Source organism: Tubulanus polymorphus, chromosome 3, assembly GCF_964204645.1.
Source record: "Tubulanus polymorphus chromosome 3, tnTubPoly1.2, whole genome shotgun sequence".
In the NCBI taxonomy this organism is placed as follows: Eukaryota; Metazoa; Nemertea; class Palaeonemertea; order Tubulaniformes; family Tubulanidae; genus Tubulanus; species Tubulanus polymorphus.
This window is the reverse complement of record NC_134027.1, coordinates 6,964,547-6,983,193: the sequence shown is the minus strand read 5'-3', so window position 1 is coordinate 6,983,193 and position 18,647 is coordinate 6,964,547. Positions and strand designations below refer to the sequence as shown.

The 18,647-nt window shown below is 36.5% G+C and overlaps 2 protein-coding genes across 2 annotated transcripts; one reads left to right on the top strand and one right to left on the bottom strand.

Moving 5' to 3' along the window:
- Positions 1-45: 45 nt before the first annotated feature.
- LOC141902416 (lysosomal proton-coupled steroid conjugate and bile acid symporter SLC46A3-like) lies at positions 46-2,380 on the bottom strand. The gene is made up of 4 exons (XM_074790129.1): positions 1,188-2,380; positions 1,018-1,101; positions 791-947; positions 46-670 (listed from the first exon to the last, which is right to left on the bottom strand). The coding sequence occupies exons 1-4, from the start codon at positions 2,317-2,319 to the stop codon at positions 604-606; spliced, it is 1,440 nt and encodes a 479-aa protein (XP_074646230.1). The 5' UTR covers positions 2,320-2,380; the 3' UTR covers positions 46-603.
- Positions 2,381-6,140: 3,760 nt separating this feature from the next.
- On the top strand, positions 6,141-18,191 carry LOC141902743 (uncharacterized). Its single transcript, XM_074790608.1, has 9 exons — positions 6,141-6,188; positions 7,093-7,162; positions 12,160-12,322; positions 13,256-13,404; positions 14,179-15,477; positions 15,628-16,044; positions 16,220-16,267; positions 17,469-17,549; positions 18,134-18,191. Exons 2-7 carry the CDS (start codon positions 7,115-7,117, stop codon positions 16,229-16,231), a joined length of 2,088 nt encoding a protein of 695 aa, XP_074646709.1. The 5' UTR covers positions 6,141-6,188; positions 7,093-7,114; the 3' UTR covers positions 16,232-16,267; positions 17,469-17,549; positions 18,134-18,191.
- The last annotated feature ends 456 nt before the right edge of the window (positions 18,192-18,647 follow it).

The following is an 18,647-nucleotide window of genomic DNA, read 5'->3' as shown; positions in this document are numbered from 1 at the left end:
ACGATTATATGATATGCAAACATTAGTTCTATTTTTTGGGTCGTGTCATATCACACAAAGACGATAAAAATTCCAAGGTTCATTTTCTTACAGCCAATGTTCATTGTTTCACATTTCTTAACGTCGGCGAATCGGGGTTTTGGTCGGAAAAATAGAATACGAACGTTTTGAGGCTAACGACATCCTTCTTGACTTGTTTCATTCACATCATCTACTTATGTAATGTTTGGCTGAATTGTGATGATAATGAATGTATAAACTTAGCATCGACTCTGATACGTTGTTGACGTCATTTGTATCCTCCAGAATCACATACATACGTCAGTAAATTTGAGTAACCTGTTCTTAACATCAACAACAAGTAAAAACAGTTCTAAAAACATTTTGAATATCATCATTTCATTCGGAAAGAGGAAACCTGTTTATTACGTAAAATCAAAGAATATCAAACGGTAGGTTGGGCCCCATAGATTGAAGCCTATACTGGCAAGTTGAATTTTACACGTTGGGTCCTACTCGTAGGATGTATTAGGCCTATTGTTCTACGATTGATATGGGTATCGCTAGAAGGTTAAGTATCCGCACGTGTCATATGGAGACTTTTTAACTCTCTTTTTCGTTGTGGTCATTTACAGAGTGTCGCAGTCGTCTCTCGTGGCACACGTACAATCTAAAAATAAAAACATAATATGGTACTACAAGTCAAACTATATGTATTAGTTGTATGTCGAAGAAAAGATGTATTTTGTATGAGGTAGGATCTTTTGGGTAAAGTTTCTAGTTAGCTTACATAACGAAGAACAGTGCAAGAATCACAATAGAGAAATCCATTAGGAAAACTGTTCTGGGGGCGTAACTCACAGTCGTCCGATAGACGGCGTTGATGGAAGGCGTAGCTATTAGTCCACAAACTGCTTCTACCAGGGCAACCAAAGCGAATATTTTACCTGGAAAATATCGAGGAGATAGATTAGACTAAAGTCACAACGAAGCTGAATGTAATCCGAATATACTTACCCCGTTCATGTGACTCGACAATTTTAGATAACATTGCACGGTAAATGGCAACAGTCATCATTGAAAATCCGTTTACTGCACAAGCTGAATTGAAAGCCGGTTTGGATACATGATTAAGATCTGGTACGTATGGCGTTTCCTAAATGTGATTTATAAGTTTAAAAGCCTACCTAAATACATTCCCCATCCCGTTTTTATAAGGTAAAGAACAATAAACGACGTCATATTCGACACGATTCCGATGCAAGACATAGACATTTCTGATAAACAAAACTTGAATATCTTGATTCCAGTTATACTCATTGCAGGTAGTATCAATGCATGCGCTGCTTGGTAAATTCCAATCTTTAGTGGCCCCCAACAAAGCGGGGTATCCATCGCCAATAATATGATAATTGAAAGATAAGCATTTGTTGGAAACACGCATAGAAAATATAGTATGTTTAGAACAATGATTCTGACTCTACGACCGTTTTCATTTTGCCGAAGAACTGTAGCAAGACTTCTAATTCTTTGTATGCACGAACATTTTAGCGAAGCCGTCCGATCTCCAGGCACAACTTCTAAGTCTAAAGTTTCTGGCACTAGCAAATATACGTACAGCCAATTCAAACCCAATAATGCTGCCATACATATACAAGAATATAGATAACCGCTATTTTGTATCCAGAATCCAACAGCTGCTTCGGAAGCAGCAGATGATACGATGTAAATCCCCTGGGCTATTGTCATACGTATGGCTCTTTCACTGGGTTTCGTCGTGTCGGAGAGTAACGTATACACGACCATTAGAACAACCTCCCACGACCCAATTCCTTGGAGCAGCTTAACGAACACTAAACAGTGAACCGGTAAATGGAAATAAATGATGACCGATAAAAAGATGGATTGCAACAACGCGAAAAAACAAGGTACAAGTAATGCGACTCGTCGACCCGCAGTATCGACAAAGGTGCCGATAACTGGTACCAAAATAAACGCTGGAATCGAATACGCAATCTCTATATATTGCGACCATTTTGATGTTTCCTCTTGCATGTAGTCGATTTCTTTCTGATGTGGATTAGACGTATTCTCTGAACACTGACTCGAGTTTTGCAAATATGATGTGTTACCGAATCTAGAGTATAGGTACTGTTGGGTTATCGGTATCAACCCGATCTCCGCAAACGTATACAGTAACATAATCGGCTCGATTATTACCAATCGCCATTTTTTACCGCTAGCACAGTCTCTATTTTCTTGAATACCACATTGATCGTTTTTTATCAACGGTGCCGTTTCTTCTGACGTCGTCCTCATTTTCAGATATCTCAATTAAGAAAATCACATATACATCCATATACATGCATTTAACATGCTGTATTCCGGTATTCGAAAAACGCCTAATGAAAAACACCGAATCGGAAAACGCATAACGCCTAATTCAAGTAACATCCAAGAAATTGACCTAAATCCCTACGTGAACTATGTACACAACGCTACATAGTTCACGTCGGAGTGCGTGGAGCGCCGCCTGTTCCATCTTCGTTTCTACTGTCTTTGGTTACGCAGGCTTATCTGTGTTATTATTTCATATTAAGACAGAGTATTATGATAATAAAAGACATCATTTTATGGAACATATAGTTTATTATTTTTGTTCAAGGAAGTTCAGGGGCTGGACATTATTTAGTCTCTCATTGGTTCGGTAGGTTCGGAAGATTAGCGTGGTTGTGAACATTTTTGGAGGATAATTTTGAGAATGGCTATTTTATCAGTCTCTGTGTGCGTTGTACCTACGAGCGAAGGTTGTACCATATTTATGCATTCCGGTTTCAAAATTCAAGAAAGCCGGTTTATAACCGCGGCGTTTGTTTTCGCGTTATCATAGAAGTGTAAACTGTTTCAGTTTACACTTCTATGGCGTTATGTGATTGATCGCTTGCACGGCGGACATTCTATCATCATCCTATAATGAAGTTTATTAGAGTAGTAGTCTCGTTTCGTGAAGCGTAAAACACATGTATTTTCAAACTGTTCCGTTGATGAGTTGGATTGTGAGTCTCAGTAGATGGTGCAATTACGAAATTAGGTCATTTTCTAGGAATTAGGCGTTATGCGTTTTCCGATTCGGTGTATTTCATTAGGCGTTTTTCGAGTACCGGCTGTATTCCACATTCCCTGCGCAGTACTGCTGTATTGTAAAAACCAATTGGGTCGTGACACACACTGATATGGAATTCCTCATGGGCCATGCGACTTACGAATTACGATTTACGAGTTACGTTTTACGAGTTACTAATACATTTCCTTCAATACGTTACGACTTACGATTTACGACTTACGTTTTACGACTTAAGTTTTACGAATTACGAGTAGTTGTTTGGCATTTTGGTTCATATCACCGAGAGTTAAAGGACAAGTGAATTAACATTGACACGAGCTTTTATGAACGCTGTATGTGATGGGTGTAATTTTAGCCGAATTTTAATTATTTGTAACGATGATGGGTGGCTGTATGCAGCCCAAACGATGGTATCTTTAAAAATACACAGACGAATTTTTGCTTATCGTTTTTGCGGAATATATTTTATCTCTCGTTCAAGACCCACAATCGATTATGCATGAAGGCATTTTAGAGCTGGGTGCAGGGTTAAGTAATTATAAACCATATCATATTGCACATGTCACTATAATAAATAAATAAAGTATATGAAGTGGATGATTTAAAGGTTGTGATGCGATAGTCTCTGGGAAAGACAAAGGGGTAGTGTTCATTGGCTCGCGTTTGGTTTGTCGTGTCATTTTTATGATAACATCATCTATCCATATGAAGGGACACGGTGAATTCGTCCAGTTACTTATTTTTTAGAATCAGTTATAATGAAGGTAAATTTCTAGTCGGGTGATATATGTATGATAAATCTAATGTGTTTTCAACACGACACGCTTTCACACGCAAAAAAGCTAGAGTTAAATCAACACTTGTTTTAACGTGAAAATATTTTTGAAACATGATCTACAACAGTGATTTATGAAGGACTTTGAGGCTTTCCATGTTCAAAAATATTTGGCACTTCAATTCACCTTCAAAGATGCTGTCCGCAAAATATGTGTCTCAGAGCAGCTCTAAACTCACCCCCGGATATTACATACAGATAGAAGTTGCACGAAAAATTCAACGATTTTACGGCGTACGATACGATGAATGGTAATTGCAATGTCTCCTTCAAGGATGGAACAAGCATCAGCGCTCCAACAGTGTCGTTTGGTAGCGTCAGTATTATGAACGCAACGCATACAGACATCGACATAATCGTTACCTGTTTTACTTTCGTCGAAGGTACTTTAACGCCCATTTTCTTTGATATCAAAGAACCGTAAATGAACGCGTTGAAAATGACTAGAATTAATATCGGTAGATAGGACGCAGTGAAAGGACCGAGAATGTTCTGTACGTTTTCGCCGAATTGGGTTATAACGCAACCGTTTCCTGGCTCGTAGGTAACCGATCGGAAAATGAAAGCAAAAATACCACAATACGATACAATTAGCATTGCGGAGAAGGCAGATGTCCTGGCTGTCGTCCAGAACTGTCGGCTTCTAAATGGAAATCGAACAAGGCAGAATCGTTCTATCGAAATCAACATTAACATCCCAGAACTACAAGACAAAGAGATCTGAGCTAGAAAACTTAAAAATGCACAGGTTATTGACAGATTTAGCTCAATAATCGAACCACCGTATATCGTGTTAACTAGAATAAGCGATGTCCAAGATAAAACGAACGTATCGCTGACGGCGAGTGCGACGAAAAAGCGACTGTAAGACATTTTCCAACACCTTTTTGTAAACATGACGATAACTATGAGAACGTTCCCAACCATACCGAGGCCGATGGAAGTTCCGTACAGAATACAGATCGTAATCCTTGCCGAACTGTTCACGAGAACACGCGGTACGATTTCCATGGCGATGAAAACGTACGTGAACCGAGGTACTGCTGGGTACGACGTGGTGTTGAGCATTTTCGTCGCTGCAACTGTTCCTCCAGAAAGTCCGCAACGCAACGATGTTATATCGAATATGTACAAAGTCTTCAAAAGACGTGCTTTGATTGGCAGATGATGATCATCATACGACCTTTTTTACAAACAAAATTGATTACAGATATGCTGAAATAAAATAATTTGCCTTTTTCCACGATTTTTCTATGATATAGTTTATATAAAGATGATTTTATGAGAACTGCCCGGAGGAACATTCAATAAATCAATAACCCCAGTTAAAACGATTCATTATATCTAAATATCGATCAATCCATGAAAAAATTCTGTTTTATATATTCTATTTGTATACTCGAATATATGAATTTGTATACTTGTATATATATATGAATATGACCGCACAAAATAATCATCGATAAGAAGTGTACAAATGTCTTTCTGCAAATATCATTCGATTCGTCTATTGCGTTAATCTAGGAAATATTTTGAACGCTAAGTGAACATCGATGGTTTAACGGATTACTGAACAACATCACAATACATATGAAGGCTTACTCAAATGCTTACATTTAGTTCTCAAGAAGAAGCAAGTTACAGCTTGTACTACTAGCTAGATGAGCGTATATTGGTAAGAAAAGTGTATAGAGCCAGGCAAACGAGGTGGAATTCGCACCTTTTATAGCTCCAATAGTAATGTAATATGAAGGCGGAGGGATGCTCCATCGTTCCAGCAACTGAGGGATGGAAGATGCTGATGTAAATGAACCACGGCTATCTTGTATTTCGGGTATCCATTCATTCACATGCAAATCGATCGCAGATTCTTCAAAAGTTTTTTTTCCATACATACATACATATGGTTTATCTTTTTAGATAAACGAAAATGTAAACGCTGTGCATAATACACAAATATCTTTGAATAGAATAGGCAAATATGCCCCCAAAATTTGAAATTGAATTCCCGAAATAAAAAAGTTGTCGATCGTCACTAAATAACGTGAGGTTGGTTTTCTTATGATAAGTTCGGATTACCTCGAATTGTTCTACTCTGCGTATAATACCTTCCACCCCCAATGTGATTGTTAGTCTATTAAACGTTATACAGGTGGCGTTACTAGCGTCTTGTTTGGTGCCCTCCATTAGCTGCACATTACCAAGCAGCTTTTCGCTATTTCATCGAAGGTAAGCTTATTTATATATTTTGAATTAATCCAAATTTCTAATCTTTCATATAATTTTCATTTTGTCCAGCCAATCGATTTTCAAAAGTGAAATAACTTGCAAGTAAACTGAGGAAATGTCAGATATATTCAAGAACATGTACTATGTAACTTGATACTTGGAAAAAATGGGGATACAAATTGTCAAACTACATGTCTACATTGCAAATCACGTTTAATAAAGACTATTACGCGTTTTATTTGGAAATGAATTTCTATGTTAAGAGTTCTTTGCGTAAATTAGTTAGGTAACTTAGATTAGTGCTAGGCGCTTTCTATATATATCTCAAGACGGGTATACAAATCTACGGTGGTATTGTTGTTCAGTGAGAGAGGGGAGGGGGTGATATGGAAGAACTCGCTGCAGGAATGCTAACGCCCATTTCGAAAATAGAATAGAACTTATCCTGAGCGATTTGTTCTCGTGTTATACGACTGAGTAAATGTGTGTCACATATCTGAAATTGATTACGATTCCACGAGTATCTATCCACCTACCCACCAAAACTAACTTATTCATGTCGATCCTGATAACGAATAGCAAGTCATCGAGGGATCTTGCGTAGTACGAATGTATTATTTCTTTCCAGTTAAACTTTTTTTGTCTTAAGATTAACAATCATAATCGATTATTCTAAGTTAACAGTGGACAATGTAAATAATTTTTTTAGATTGTTTATGCACAATTTACATTTTCACTTTAGATTATTTCATTTTCAGTTAAGCGTTATTTTATAGCGATCATTACCCTGCACAACATTTATATGGCCTGATTTTCAGTATCTCCGCCCGACCCCACGAAGAAAAAGATATATCAAACCAAATCTTGAGTCTTTAAAAGTTGTGTATGGTTTATTGACTTGTAGGTCTCTTGTACCTCATGTACCCATGGTAACTAAGAAAGTCCGTTTCTCTGGATACAGTTCCAGTTATGGGGTAAGGCGCTAAGTGCTCAAACGTGATTTTATCTTTCTTAGCGTATGAAACCATTTGAACGAACCAGAGAAAACATTTCGAAGCGTTTTCTTTTAGAAATCGAAGAATTGTTGCAGATAAGATCACGCTTGTACTGATACCAAATCCCCTGATGCATTTTTCGACAACCCACTAGTCATTGAAAACCCAGCAAAATAAAGCTAAAACAAAAAAGCATGGTTTTCAACCCTAACTTATTCTATGTCTCTTCCGAGATCTAATCACCTAGAAACTTGGTTCCCCTCAATATATTCACATTCCATTCCGAGACCTAATCACCTAGAAAGTTGGTTCCCTCTCAAAATATTCACATCCATAACACCATAATATACAATATATATGTGTCTATCTAACGTAACGTCACCTTTAGGGTCTTTAAAATTTTCCTATCTTCATAAACATTACGTTTGCTGTGCATTTATTAATTGATGTTTGCCGTATGCTGCCCACATTAGTTTCAATCCAATTTACATTACGATCAATTCGGCAAAATGGTTTATATATACATATATATGCAGCCATTAGATTTTACATACATTTGAATGCATTGGAAAACTGTTTTTGAAGCCAGGGAAGGCATCGTGGGAGGTCAATTATTCAAACACGGAAAAGAAGTCGGTATTATATCATCATGTGCGCTGTATATGATAGTTGCTAATGTTGTGATATCATGAGAAAGAAATATCTACCACAAGAGTAATTTTAGTTTTTGCAAAATTATGCAGTCAACCTTCTTACCGATCGAACAATATGAATCATGCGTTGATTTATCTTAGATAGGCTATAACCAGCCCAGGTGAACGTGATTTTATTTATAGATCTTTTCTTTTACATTTGTTATGATTCTAGAAGACAAGCATCAAATTGTCTAACTATGTGTCACACATAATCATTTTTTCGAGTATTTGACGTCAGAGTTTCTTTTATCTGGATTAATTTGAAAATAAACAAAAAGTGAATCGCTAGAAGGAATGATTTTGCGTGGTGAGTGGCATACATTCTGCATTTGTTCTTGTGTTGGCGTGTCAATTCGCACAGCGCCCAACAAACGAACTGCGGCAAGCGTGTATATGCATCGTATGTAAAACAGTGATTTCAAAACACATAATGACTGCATCGAACATGGACTCCAATTATTCCAATGATTCACTAAATAGATTTTCACATTCACCCCACCTGTATGACGTCACGAGTAACTGGTCACAGTATGTACGTACGTACATATATATATATATATATATATATATATATATATATATATATATATATATATATATATATATATATATATATATATATATATATATATATATATATATATATATATATATATATATATATATATATATATATATATATATATATATATATATATATATATATATATATATATATATATATATATATATATATATATATATATATATATATATATATATATATATATATATATATATATATATATATATATATATATATATATATATATATATATATATATATATATATATATATATATATATATATATATATATATATATATATATATATATATATATATATATATATATATATATATATATATATATATATATATATATATATATATATATATATATATATATATATATATAATATATATATATATATATATATATATATATATATATATATATATATATATATATATATATATATATATATATATATATATATATATATATATATATATATATATATATATATATATATATATATATATATATATATATATATATATATATATAATGCCTGATTGATGGAGCAACCGTGACAGATGTAAGGTATCATTATGCTGAAATATGAAGCGCTGTATCTCCCTCGAAACACGCGAAACAATTTCCCATTACTTATCGGATATATGAAGTTTACTGTTTTATCAGTAGCACTAAAAAGAACACAAAGTTACATAGAGTCTGTATGCTATTTGGTAATATTCATCATGAATACAATCTTACATCTTAAGATGAAAAGATGATTTCCCACAGACATTGGGACTATTTTCAAATACAAGTTTTCGATTTATCTGAAAACTAATTACTTTATACAAGATATCGTGTTTAGAATCATAAATAGGGAATTTTTTCGTAGTTCGATTTTAAATACAAGGGCTAGGTTTTGAAAAAACTCAAAGATATCGCGTAAGAAACCCGATCACGATCACGTGACTTTTATAGTGCCTGGTTTTAATGACGTCATAGTCTACTGACGGCCGTACAGCTACAAACAAGCATTCGAATACTAGTTCAAAGCAAGTTCGAGGTCTACCTGTTGCACTTTTAGAATCTTAAATTCAAAGTTAGTAGATAAACCATGGACTCTAAAACGAACAACAGTCTCGTTTTGTCCATGGATTAACGTATGTTCGTTACTTGCAAGATAACCTAACCCTTTATATCTACACTGTTCTACTCATTTCCTAAATTTCCATTCTGGTTGCAAACTGAACCGTTTATTGGTGGAATGATTATATTTCAGATGTCGAAGGGTAGATATTCATCGCCAATTTGCATACATTTTGAGTCCAACGCCTTAAGACCATGAGTGGGTCGAAGTGGACCGTTTGTTATTTCTATTCAAAACGGTTTTTCATCTTTAAAAGTAATAACTTTTAACTAAGTTTACAAACAGGCTTTCTCCGTTAATACAAGAACGCTATACATAAACGAAAAATGTTTAGTCCTTATTGCGGAGGCAAGTTCAAAGTTATTCTAATTGGAACACGCGAGGAATAAACTCATTGCCTAAAGATACACGGATAAAATCATGGCGCATAATCTCGGCTATCGTTCTATCGGTTTCAAATCAAAATTAACGAAATCCTGGGTGAGTTGAGCATATAGCAAATGACTAGTGAATGCCGACTATCTCCCAACAGGTTACGTATATTTTAGTCATCATATGAAAATTATTTTTTTCGAGCACGATGTGTTATTCATCGAATCGCATATTTGCGCATTCGTTGACTTAGTTAACTGATATAAATTCCTATGCTTCAGCAAAACGGACAAATAATTCCGTAACAAAATGTATGCAATGCCTTAGCTACAATAATTGATATACTAATTACAAAGATGTACTAAGTTGGCTCGTGGCTCGGCTGAAACAGCGAAAATGTGATAGATAACTATGGTGGCTGATAAGGGCTATAGTGAACGCCAAAACGAAAAAAAAAACGTCCAATTTTCTCTGAAAGTTCGTTTTGGCGCGCCAAAACAAAGAAAATTCCGTTTTGGCGCCCCCGCCAAAACAACGAAAAACGTCGAAATTTCTCTAAAAGTTCGTTTTGGCGAGCCAAAACAGAGATTATTTCGTTTTGGCGCGGTTATTTCCGTTTTGGCGCAACCGCCAAAACAAGCATTCATCCACAGTGAAATTATTTTTCAATTTGGAGCGTTGATCTTGTGTGTAATTTGCATAAATTTGCATATATAGAATTATTTTACGTGGTTGATAACGAACTTTCAGAGAAAATTTGACGTTTTTTTTTCGTTTTGGCGTTCTGGCGTTAAGGCGCCCTCATTTACATACCAGGAATTTTACACTATGGCCCTTATCAGCCACCATAAATAACGGCACTATGGTCCGATTTTGTATACCAGACCAGGAGTTTGTGTTTTTCTACGTTAAAATCGTTTGGATGACGAACACAACCAACTGCTGATTGTGGTTTTACTTCTAACTAACAGTGAACTAACAGTGAACTGTCGGTTTTTTAATAAGGAGCCCTTCTTGCGGCTTGTTTTCACCTCATTTACTCGTACTTGAGAAAAGGTCACAACGTTGTTAAGAGCCGATTACGAAGGAAACATCCTTCTTAAGTTGTTGTAAGAAGATGATGATTTTATGTAAATCTAGTTCACCCGGATGCAGTAAGCACTCATCCGTGTACAACCGAACCCACGTGACCAATGCGTCAACACTCACACACGTTATAAAGTATTAACCCAGACAGTACCAATACTAGACACTTCGGGCTGCTTGTGAAGGGCTGCTTGCTCGTTTCTTATCGATAGAGCGGGTGTCTTGCGAGGGCAACATGGATTCAGGTTTTTCACGTTGTTTTTGTTTAGCGATCGGATATTAATTACATGATTTCGCCGGAATAGTTTTATGGATTTTCAGATTGGTATCGAAAAAGAGCATCGATTATATATCATAGGAATATTATTTATAAAGCATACATTTTTGTCAACGTTAATGTTGCATTTTAATGTATATAGACTTCAAGGTATTTCATATCCATCGGGACAGTTTTCATAGTATTTATTTCGAATTACCCTATTGATCGATCATGTTCATAATTTCAAATCATTTTTGAATAAAGTGTAACAGATAAGGCTTTTTCCCACAATCATTTTCGATAGAATTTAAGGAATACAGCAGAATATGGTTGTATAATCTAACTCTAGCGAGAATAATTCTCATCGAAAAAAAGTAAGTCAAGGATCACAGAATAAACATTGTGCAACGTAAGATAATCGTTATTTGGCGTTTGTTTATGCTAAGTTTATACTTAGATCAAACGTATATTATCATTTCCGTCGTCAGTTTGATGTCTGGAAAAACTACGCTGAACGTTCCGTCTTCAAATATCTATAGGTATTTTCATGCAGCAAAGCTAGACAAAACCCTGGGAGATCTATCGCCTAGGTTTATGCAGATGGCTATACAAATATCTCGTGGTGCATGCGATAAAAGATGATTATGATGAATTTGCCATCAACCTTTGGAGTTAAAACATAAAGTACTTAAATTCTCTGTTGCGAACTTGTGCTGTTACTAAGAAAAAGTTAATATTGTTTGTACGATAAAGCTGCATAAAACCTTGCGTTTACTGAGATATATTGGGTCATGATTTTTGGTATCTTTTTTTTCTTAACTGTCAGTCTTATTCAAATCTAATCTTGTTACTTCAGGGTCCGAGTGGTAGTAGGGGACAATCTATACTTAAGAACAAGTCAACCACCCAGACGTCCAACAGAACGAAATCAACAAGTACCGACTATAGTCCCATCTCGGAACCCAAAATGGTCGATTTTTACCGAACTTCCACCCAATATCACCGACGGCCAAATGTTGGTATGTATGTAGGACACGGGTTATAGATCCAAAATCAACTATTTTCATATTCATGATTCATATCGAAGAACTTGATTTTTTAGGAGAATTAGAGTAAGGTTTATACTGATAATGAATTTATGGATAGAATATATTGGGATTAAGACGTTACCAAATGTAACACTTCGTAATATATGAATTACGAATGTAGAATGTATGCAAATGAATAATAATGTAATCCCTAAAGGATAAAATATAGCAGAGTAATAATGTGTTTAAGTTAGAATGAAGTTGCGGTACAAGGCTTCTATTAACAAGCGGGTAAATCAAACACCTGTTTACAAGTTAACTTGCAGGTAACTCAATATTCCATTGGGTTTTTATACTAATACACGTACAATCTCGGCATAGTGGGAATCTTACATTCTAGACATCTACCAGACGTTGCGTAGCTATTTTCATCTTGTATGTTAAACAGGTCTTCTATCGCGTTCGGTCGCTTTTTTGCGCGCTGTGAAAGTCTGACTCATTAATTCACTATTTATCCATTTTGCATCATTATAATGTATTTCAAAATGGAATTACTGCATTGCTAAAGTAAGCGAAAAGCACTAAGAATAAAATGCAGTTATTAGAGAACAACAAAAAAAAACAAATTTTGTATACCGCATGGTTTGGTATAAATTCTGCTGCTCAGCGATTTCTATTTTGGGGTTGAATTTGCACTAGATAACCGACTTCCGTAGCTGCATCCAGATCTCCTGTTGTGACATGATGAAGAATGCAGAAATAAATAACACTACATTTTTATTCAGCTAACTATAGAACTATAAAGAACTGAAATGAACCGTTTCAACGGCAACGTTTCATTTTTCAAGGTTACATAAATCCCCGGAGAAAATGTGTTGTTTAGTAACCATGTTAATAGACGTAAATTCTATTCCTTGCGTTCAGGTTATGATGACGATTTAGATGATATTGATTATACAACGCATCGCAAGGCCAACCGTCTTGTAACTTCAACGCTCGATGACAATGATCTTCGGCTGAGAGCGAGCCGTGATGCCGATGCCCGCCTTTTGAGCGACATTACGTCAAAGCTGGTAAGTCATAAGCTCATCCAAGCATGGTTTGCGTACCTTCTGGAATTAAAACGGTTAACGGATAGTTGAAAGTGCCAAAATAACATTAGAACGAGTGTGATATATATAAAGCTCAACTAACTTATAAACAGATGAATTAAGAATGTAGATATGTGAAGGTAGTGCACAAAGTTGGATTTGAATTGAAGCACAATAAAATCTCCAAAAATGATTAAGAATCGGAATGAGAAAATTTGCGAGGGTAAAATCACATGATTCACATGCTTTGTAGTCAAACAATGCACACTGCTGGCCAAATTCTCATATATAGCCATGAACCGCTAAAAAGTACAGTTGCGTAGATAACATAAAAACTGTTGGGTATGTTGAAGTAAGGTTTAAATTCAGACTAATCCAGGAGGTACATCATTTTTCTTTTTTTCTCGAATATTAAAGCTTCATCTTGCAACCTTTATCTCATCTTTCATCCAATAATCAACTCGGCTTTTGCGCGTTTTTCACCGAATAGTTGGACTATTTGGGCCTCTTTTATTTCCATTTTAATTTTCACAACCCATTTGCGCAACAATAATCAGACTTTGTTATTGATAAAAGATAATTTTTGTCTTAGAATCAATACCACGCAGAGGCAGAGAGGGGTACACGGCCACCATATCTAAAATAGCCCAGTACACCAGAACTAAATTTACTTTTAAAACAATTATACAAAGCAACATGAAAGGTATTGCTTATTTAGACATTAGTAACTGGATATTGAATTTAATTTGTCATCAGAATGAATGGAAAATGGACTCCGTCAAGCCTGATACGGATGTGAGCAGCGCTGTTTACAGACGCAAGGTCTATTCCTCGACTATATCTCCAGAAAGGCCCAAGATCACAGATGAGGATCGTCGCCGCGTCCGCTTGAGAAATCCAATCTTGTTGAAATATCATCATCAAAATCTACGCCGAAAAAGTCAAGATGATCTCGACTTCAAAAGAAACGAATTGGATACCTACGTAACTGCAGCTACTACCCTAAAACCCCAAATGAATTTTCCACCGCCGAAAAAAGTTTATTCTTCGCGGACGGCCAAGTATCTCGCCGAGTTGGAAGATAGCACAAATTTGCACGTATCACTCGGTAAAGGTCTGGTAGATCGGGCCGAGAGCTTGGCAAAGGACCATGCGCAGGAACGTTTCGAAATGGAACAAACTATTGACGCAATATGCAGTAAGCCAATTAAGAGCAACCCTTATATCGACGAAGATGAATTGGAAGATGAATGTTTTGATGACGAAACAACATCAAATCACCGAGAGCTGACTACGGATCACTCTTACTATTTAGACTCGGATGACGAAGAAGCCACGGGTGATGGTGAAGTATGCAGCCAGGTGAAAGCAAATGTCTCTAAAATTCTTCACGATCTTCGTTCCGATGATTTCGTCAATAGCAATCTGGATAACGATATATACAAAGGATATGACAAAAACGTCAATCACAAGGAGAAAATTGAAACACGTAGCTCGGATGTTACGGGCGATTTGTCTCTTCCTGTTAGGCTTTACGCGGATCGGGCATTCGGCTATAACGATATGAAAAGATACACGGAACGTAAACACCTTTCAACGCCGGCCTATACGCCATACACATCATCATACACTCCTTTTAGATCCCGTTATAGAAAGGCAGCTTCTCTGGATGAAGATGTTGACGATGTAGTCCTGTCACCGAAAGTCATGCGAAAACCTCGTCTGCCGGTAAATAACGACAAACATTACGAGGCGGAAATCGACGATCTAGAAGATAAACACACCGACCGGAAATCGTCTGCTTACAATACGTACGGTGTTTTGTACCGCCATAAGGATTACGATGCCGACATTCTAAAAGCGCGGGAAGAACGTCGCAAGAGAAGACGCGCTTTGAGCGAAGGAGGCGAAGATCAAATGTATAAATATTTTGATAAATATTACAAACCGTCGGAATCCTACGGTAGACGCTCGGCAATTGATTACGATTTGTATTTCTCCGATCACATTCACCCTGGCGAATATTCCTCTGTCTTTGACAGAATTCGTGTCAAGGTAAAAAAAAACATAACTGCCAACTTAATCCATTACTGACAATTCCAATACGTTCAAAATTAAAAGGCAGCCATGGCGCTCAAATCAATTCGATGCCATAATTCTCATCTCCCAGACTAGAATCTAATTGCTCCCCTTGTATTGTATTAGGCCGCGATGATCGAAAAAACCTTGCCATCCCAAAAGGAGAAGAGGAAGATTAAGGTATTCACAACGGGGGCTTCTTCTCACGCTGAATCGCCAAAGAAGACGTATCGCAAGCATTACGATGAGGTTGCAGAAGATGATGAAGATCACCACGAGAGAGTTCGTGTACAAGCTAAACCACTGCAGTCGGGTGATGAGCCCGGTCCGCAGAGCATATCGATGAAAGACCTCGAGTCACCACCTCGAAGTATTTCGCTTAGGAACGTCGAAGACGAGGAAGATAAAACCGATGAGCCATCGTTGCAGAGCACTTTGCCCAAAGACCAGGGTGATGCTGAGGATAAGCTGGATGAAGCGCCAGCAGTAAATGAAACGACGGCAGACGATACAACACAACAAGAAGCGCCGCCTGCCGAGCAGGTAATTGAGGATATAGTTCAATCTGTCGGATGATAAAAGTTTAGATAAAACTCACGGAATTCACTAATCGCGTGTGGATTAAATCATTAAGACTCATTTCTATAAGGGATATTAAAACGCGGTACTTTCGATGCCCTAAGTTCTGAATTAAGTTCGGCTTTATATAATTTTGCAGTCGGCGGAGTGACGTTTCTATCAGTCCCAGCGAAATGCCTCTGATAAGGTAAAACCAAGCTGTTCCTTTCACAGTATAAGTGCGTTTTCTAGCACCGCAGCATTTTGCTTCTTCGTGAGAAACCCTTAAACCTTGTGCGGGTGAATTGTGATCTAAATTAACGACCTGGTATAAAAAATGTGATAAATCAAATTAATTTTGATTTTATATTTGAGGCTCAGACTACCTTGCTCGAAAACAAGCTTATTTTCAGTTCACCTGCAGAATGATTGTTAGAATTATATTAATAATTACAAAAGAAAGAAATAATGTTCGTGACAAATGTCTGCATGCAGAAGGAACCTCGATGATTATTCGGATAACATACATGTTATGCATGTCATTTTCGAACATTTATTCTTTTTTGCGTATAGAAAAAATGATATAAAAAGGTGAAATATGTTGTGTAATTTAACTTTTGGGTGGATAGAAGTGCTAAAACATTATCACCAATTACTGATCCACGTAAGGAATACATTATAGTATATACAATAAGAATACCAAGAAGAGGAATATTATGTTTAACGATGAAACGGTGTTGTTTGCAGTGTGAAGTTATTTTTCATGAAATCGTGGAATCTCTTTGAAGTCAGTTTGATATGGTTGCTGTGTACCCTGTCACCCTCTCACCTCAGCTCTGTTTCGATAGATACACATTACAACAAACGCTCCCGGATTAGAAATACAAAGGCATTTACCTATAACCGCTTCTTACCTACCACCATCGTATATCTTATATACTCGATTGAAATTTACGTCTATGTTTTACACCATGACTACATTTGTTTGGAGAAATTTGCTTTGCACCTCACTAAAATCCATTCATATGGCTTTTCTATCTACCCAACGAGTTGAATATCATGTGTTTTGCAAGAGAAAATAACATGTTTCTTATATCATTTACATTCAAGCGTTTAATAGAATAATTGTTATTGTCATCCTCGTTCTCCAATAGAAGTCAAATATTAAAAGCTTAGTCTTAACATGATTTTGTTTGATGCTTTAGGTGTCTAACCAAATTATTGCCATGCAGGGGGACAAATTATAAGGAAATTATTATTCTTATTATTAGGAGTAGCTTACCCATATATGTACAACGCATTCACTAACAGCTGCTTAAACGAATTGAATCTACGCGTTGCGTGGGTTCCGTTTGCATGTTGAACGATTTGTTAGATCTTCATGTATGAATTTAGTTTTACTGTTTCAGGGCGGTTTGAATTTGTCATCACACCAGAGTTATCATCCTGATGAACATTGGAAACCACGACGAAGACATCAAAGAGCTAGCGTATGTATAACAAGCATTCGAAGAGACCATTCATCAAAGCCAAAACCACGTTTATCAATATTACTTCTACCAACAGATTCATCATATAAAAATTGGAAATCACCTTTTGAAACTTTTCAATCCTTCGTTTTTTGAAACTTTCACTTTCGATGTGTCCGACAAAGTCTTCATTGTGGATCTGTAGACCTGTCCGGACACAACTGGCATGTATCGATACCTTGTAATCATACGTAGTCTCTCAAACTGCCTGGAACACCTAATTTCTTGCGTTGAAGACTCAATGTCCTTGGACCTCATTGAGCCTCATTGAGTCCTGGGACCCTGCCTTCCCTTTTAGTTTTCGTGAAGGCAGAGATAGTTAACACCTGCAGATTTTACACTCATCCGAGGAATTTGAATCTTTCAGGATGAATTTCTTCAAAGATATCTTAACACCGAGTGTGGGACCCCACTCGTGGCCTTTGACATGGCTGCTTTATCCAAATAACGCCTTATCTTTCTTTCCGAACCCCGGCCTTCCTATTTTCCTGGATGCACCTCTGACTTGTTTAGATAATACAATTCGTTATTGAATATAATTGTAGAGTGTTCCTCCGTTACCTGTATCGTATAACTACTATCCAAGCTATACACCTTCTGGATACTTCGATTCTGGTTACGCTTATATGGGAAGGAAGTTCAAAGATCACCCTCTACATATTGAAGTAAGTTTAAAACAAGAGTCTAATGTCTTTGTGTGAAGTGATTATATAAACGATTATTTAAAGAAAAAACAGTTTACAGTTACGTGAGTCAATTACATGACAGACAATTCGATTGAATGACGGCCTAACATGCCCCAATACACTTACCGTATAACTCATGTAACTGTATGCTGTTCAAAGAACTCCACTCCCAATCATGATCCAGTTTCTCGTTTTGGATTTACGTGTGATTCCGAAACTAAGAAAAACGAAAATGGACTTATCCTCACTCAGTGGGCATTAAACCCAGCTGGACTGAGGGACTGGGTCTAGATACGCTTGTTAAACCCGTTACAGTGATAAATGACAACGAGTCTAATGAAATCGAATAGATAATGAGTGGTTCACGTTTGTT

Coding starts and splice junctions, on each gene's coding strand:
- LOC141902416 (XM_074790129.1), bottom strand. CDS start 2,319: ATGAGGACGACGTCAGAAGAAACGGCACCGTTGATAAAAAACGATCAA. Junction 1,102..1,187: donor GGGATGGGGAATGTATTTAG/GTAGGCTTTTAA, acceptor CTTTCAATTCAG/CTTGTGCAGTAAACGGATTT. Junction 948..1,017: donor TGTCGAGTCACATGAACGGG/GTAAGTATATTC, acceptor GATATTTTCCAG/GTAAAATATTCGCTTTGGTT.
- LOC141902743 (XM_074790608.1), top strand. CDS start 7,115: ATGGTAACTAAGAAAGTCCGTTTCTCTGGATACAGTTCCAGTTATGGG. Junction 7,163..12,159: donor GATACAGTTCCAGTTATGGG/GTAAGGCGCTAA, acceptor TTGTTACTTCAG/GGTCCGAGTGGTAGTAGGGG. Junction 15,478..15,627: donor TTGACAGAATTCGTGTCAAG/GTAAAAAAAAAC, acceptor GTATTGTATTAG/GCCGCGATGATCGAAAAAAC.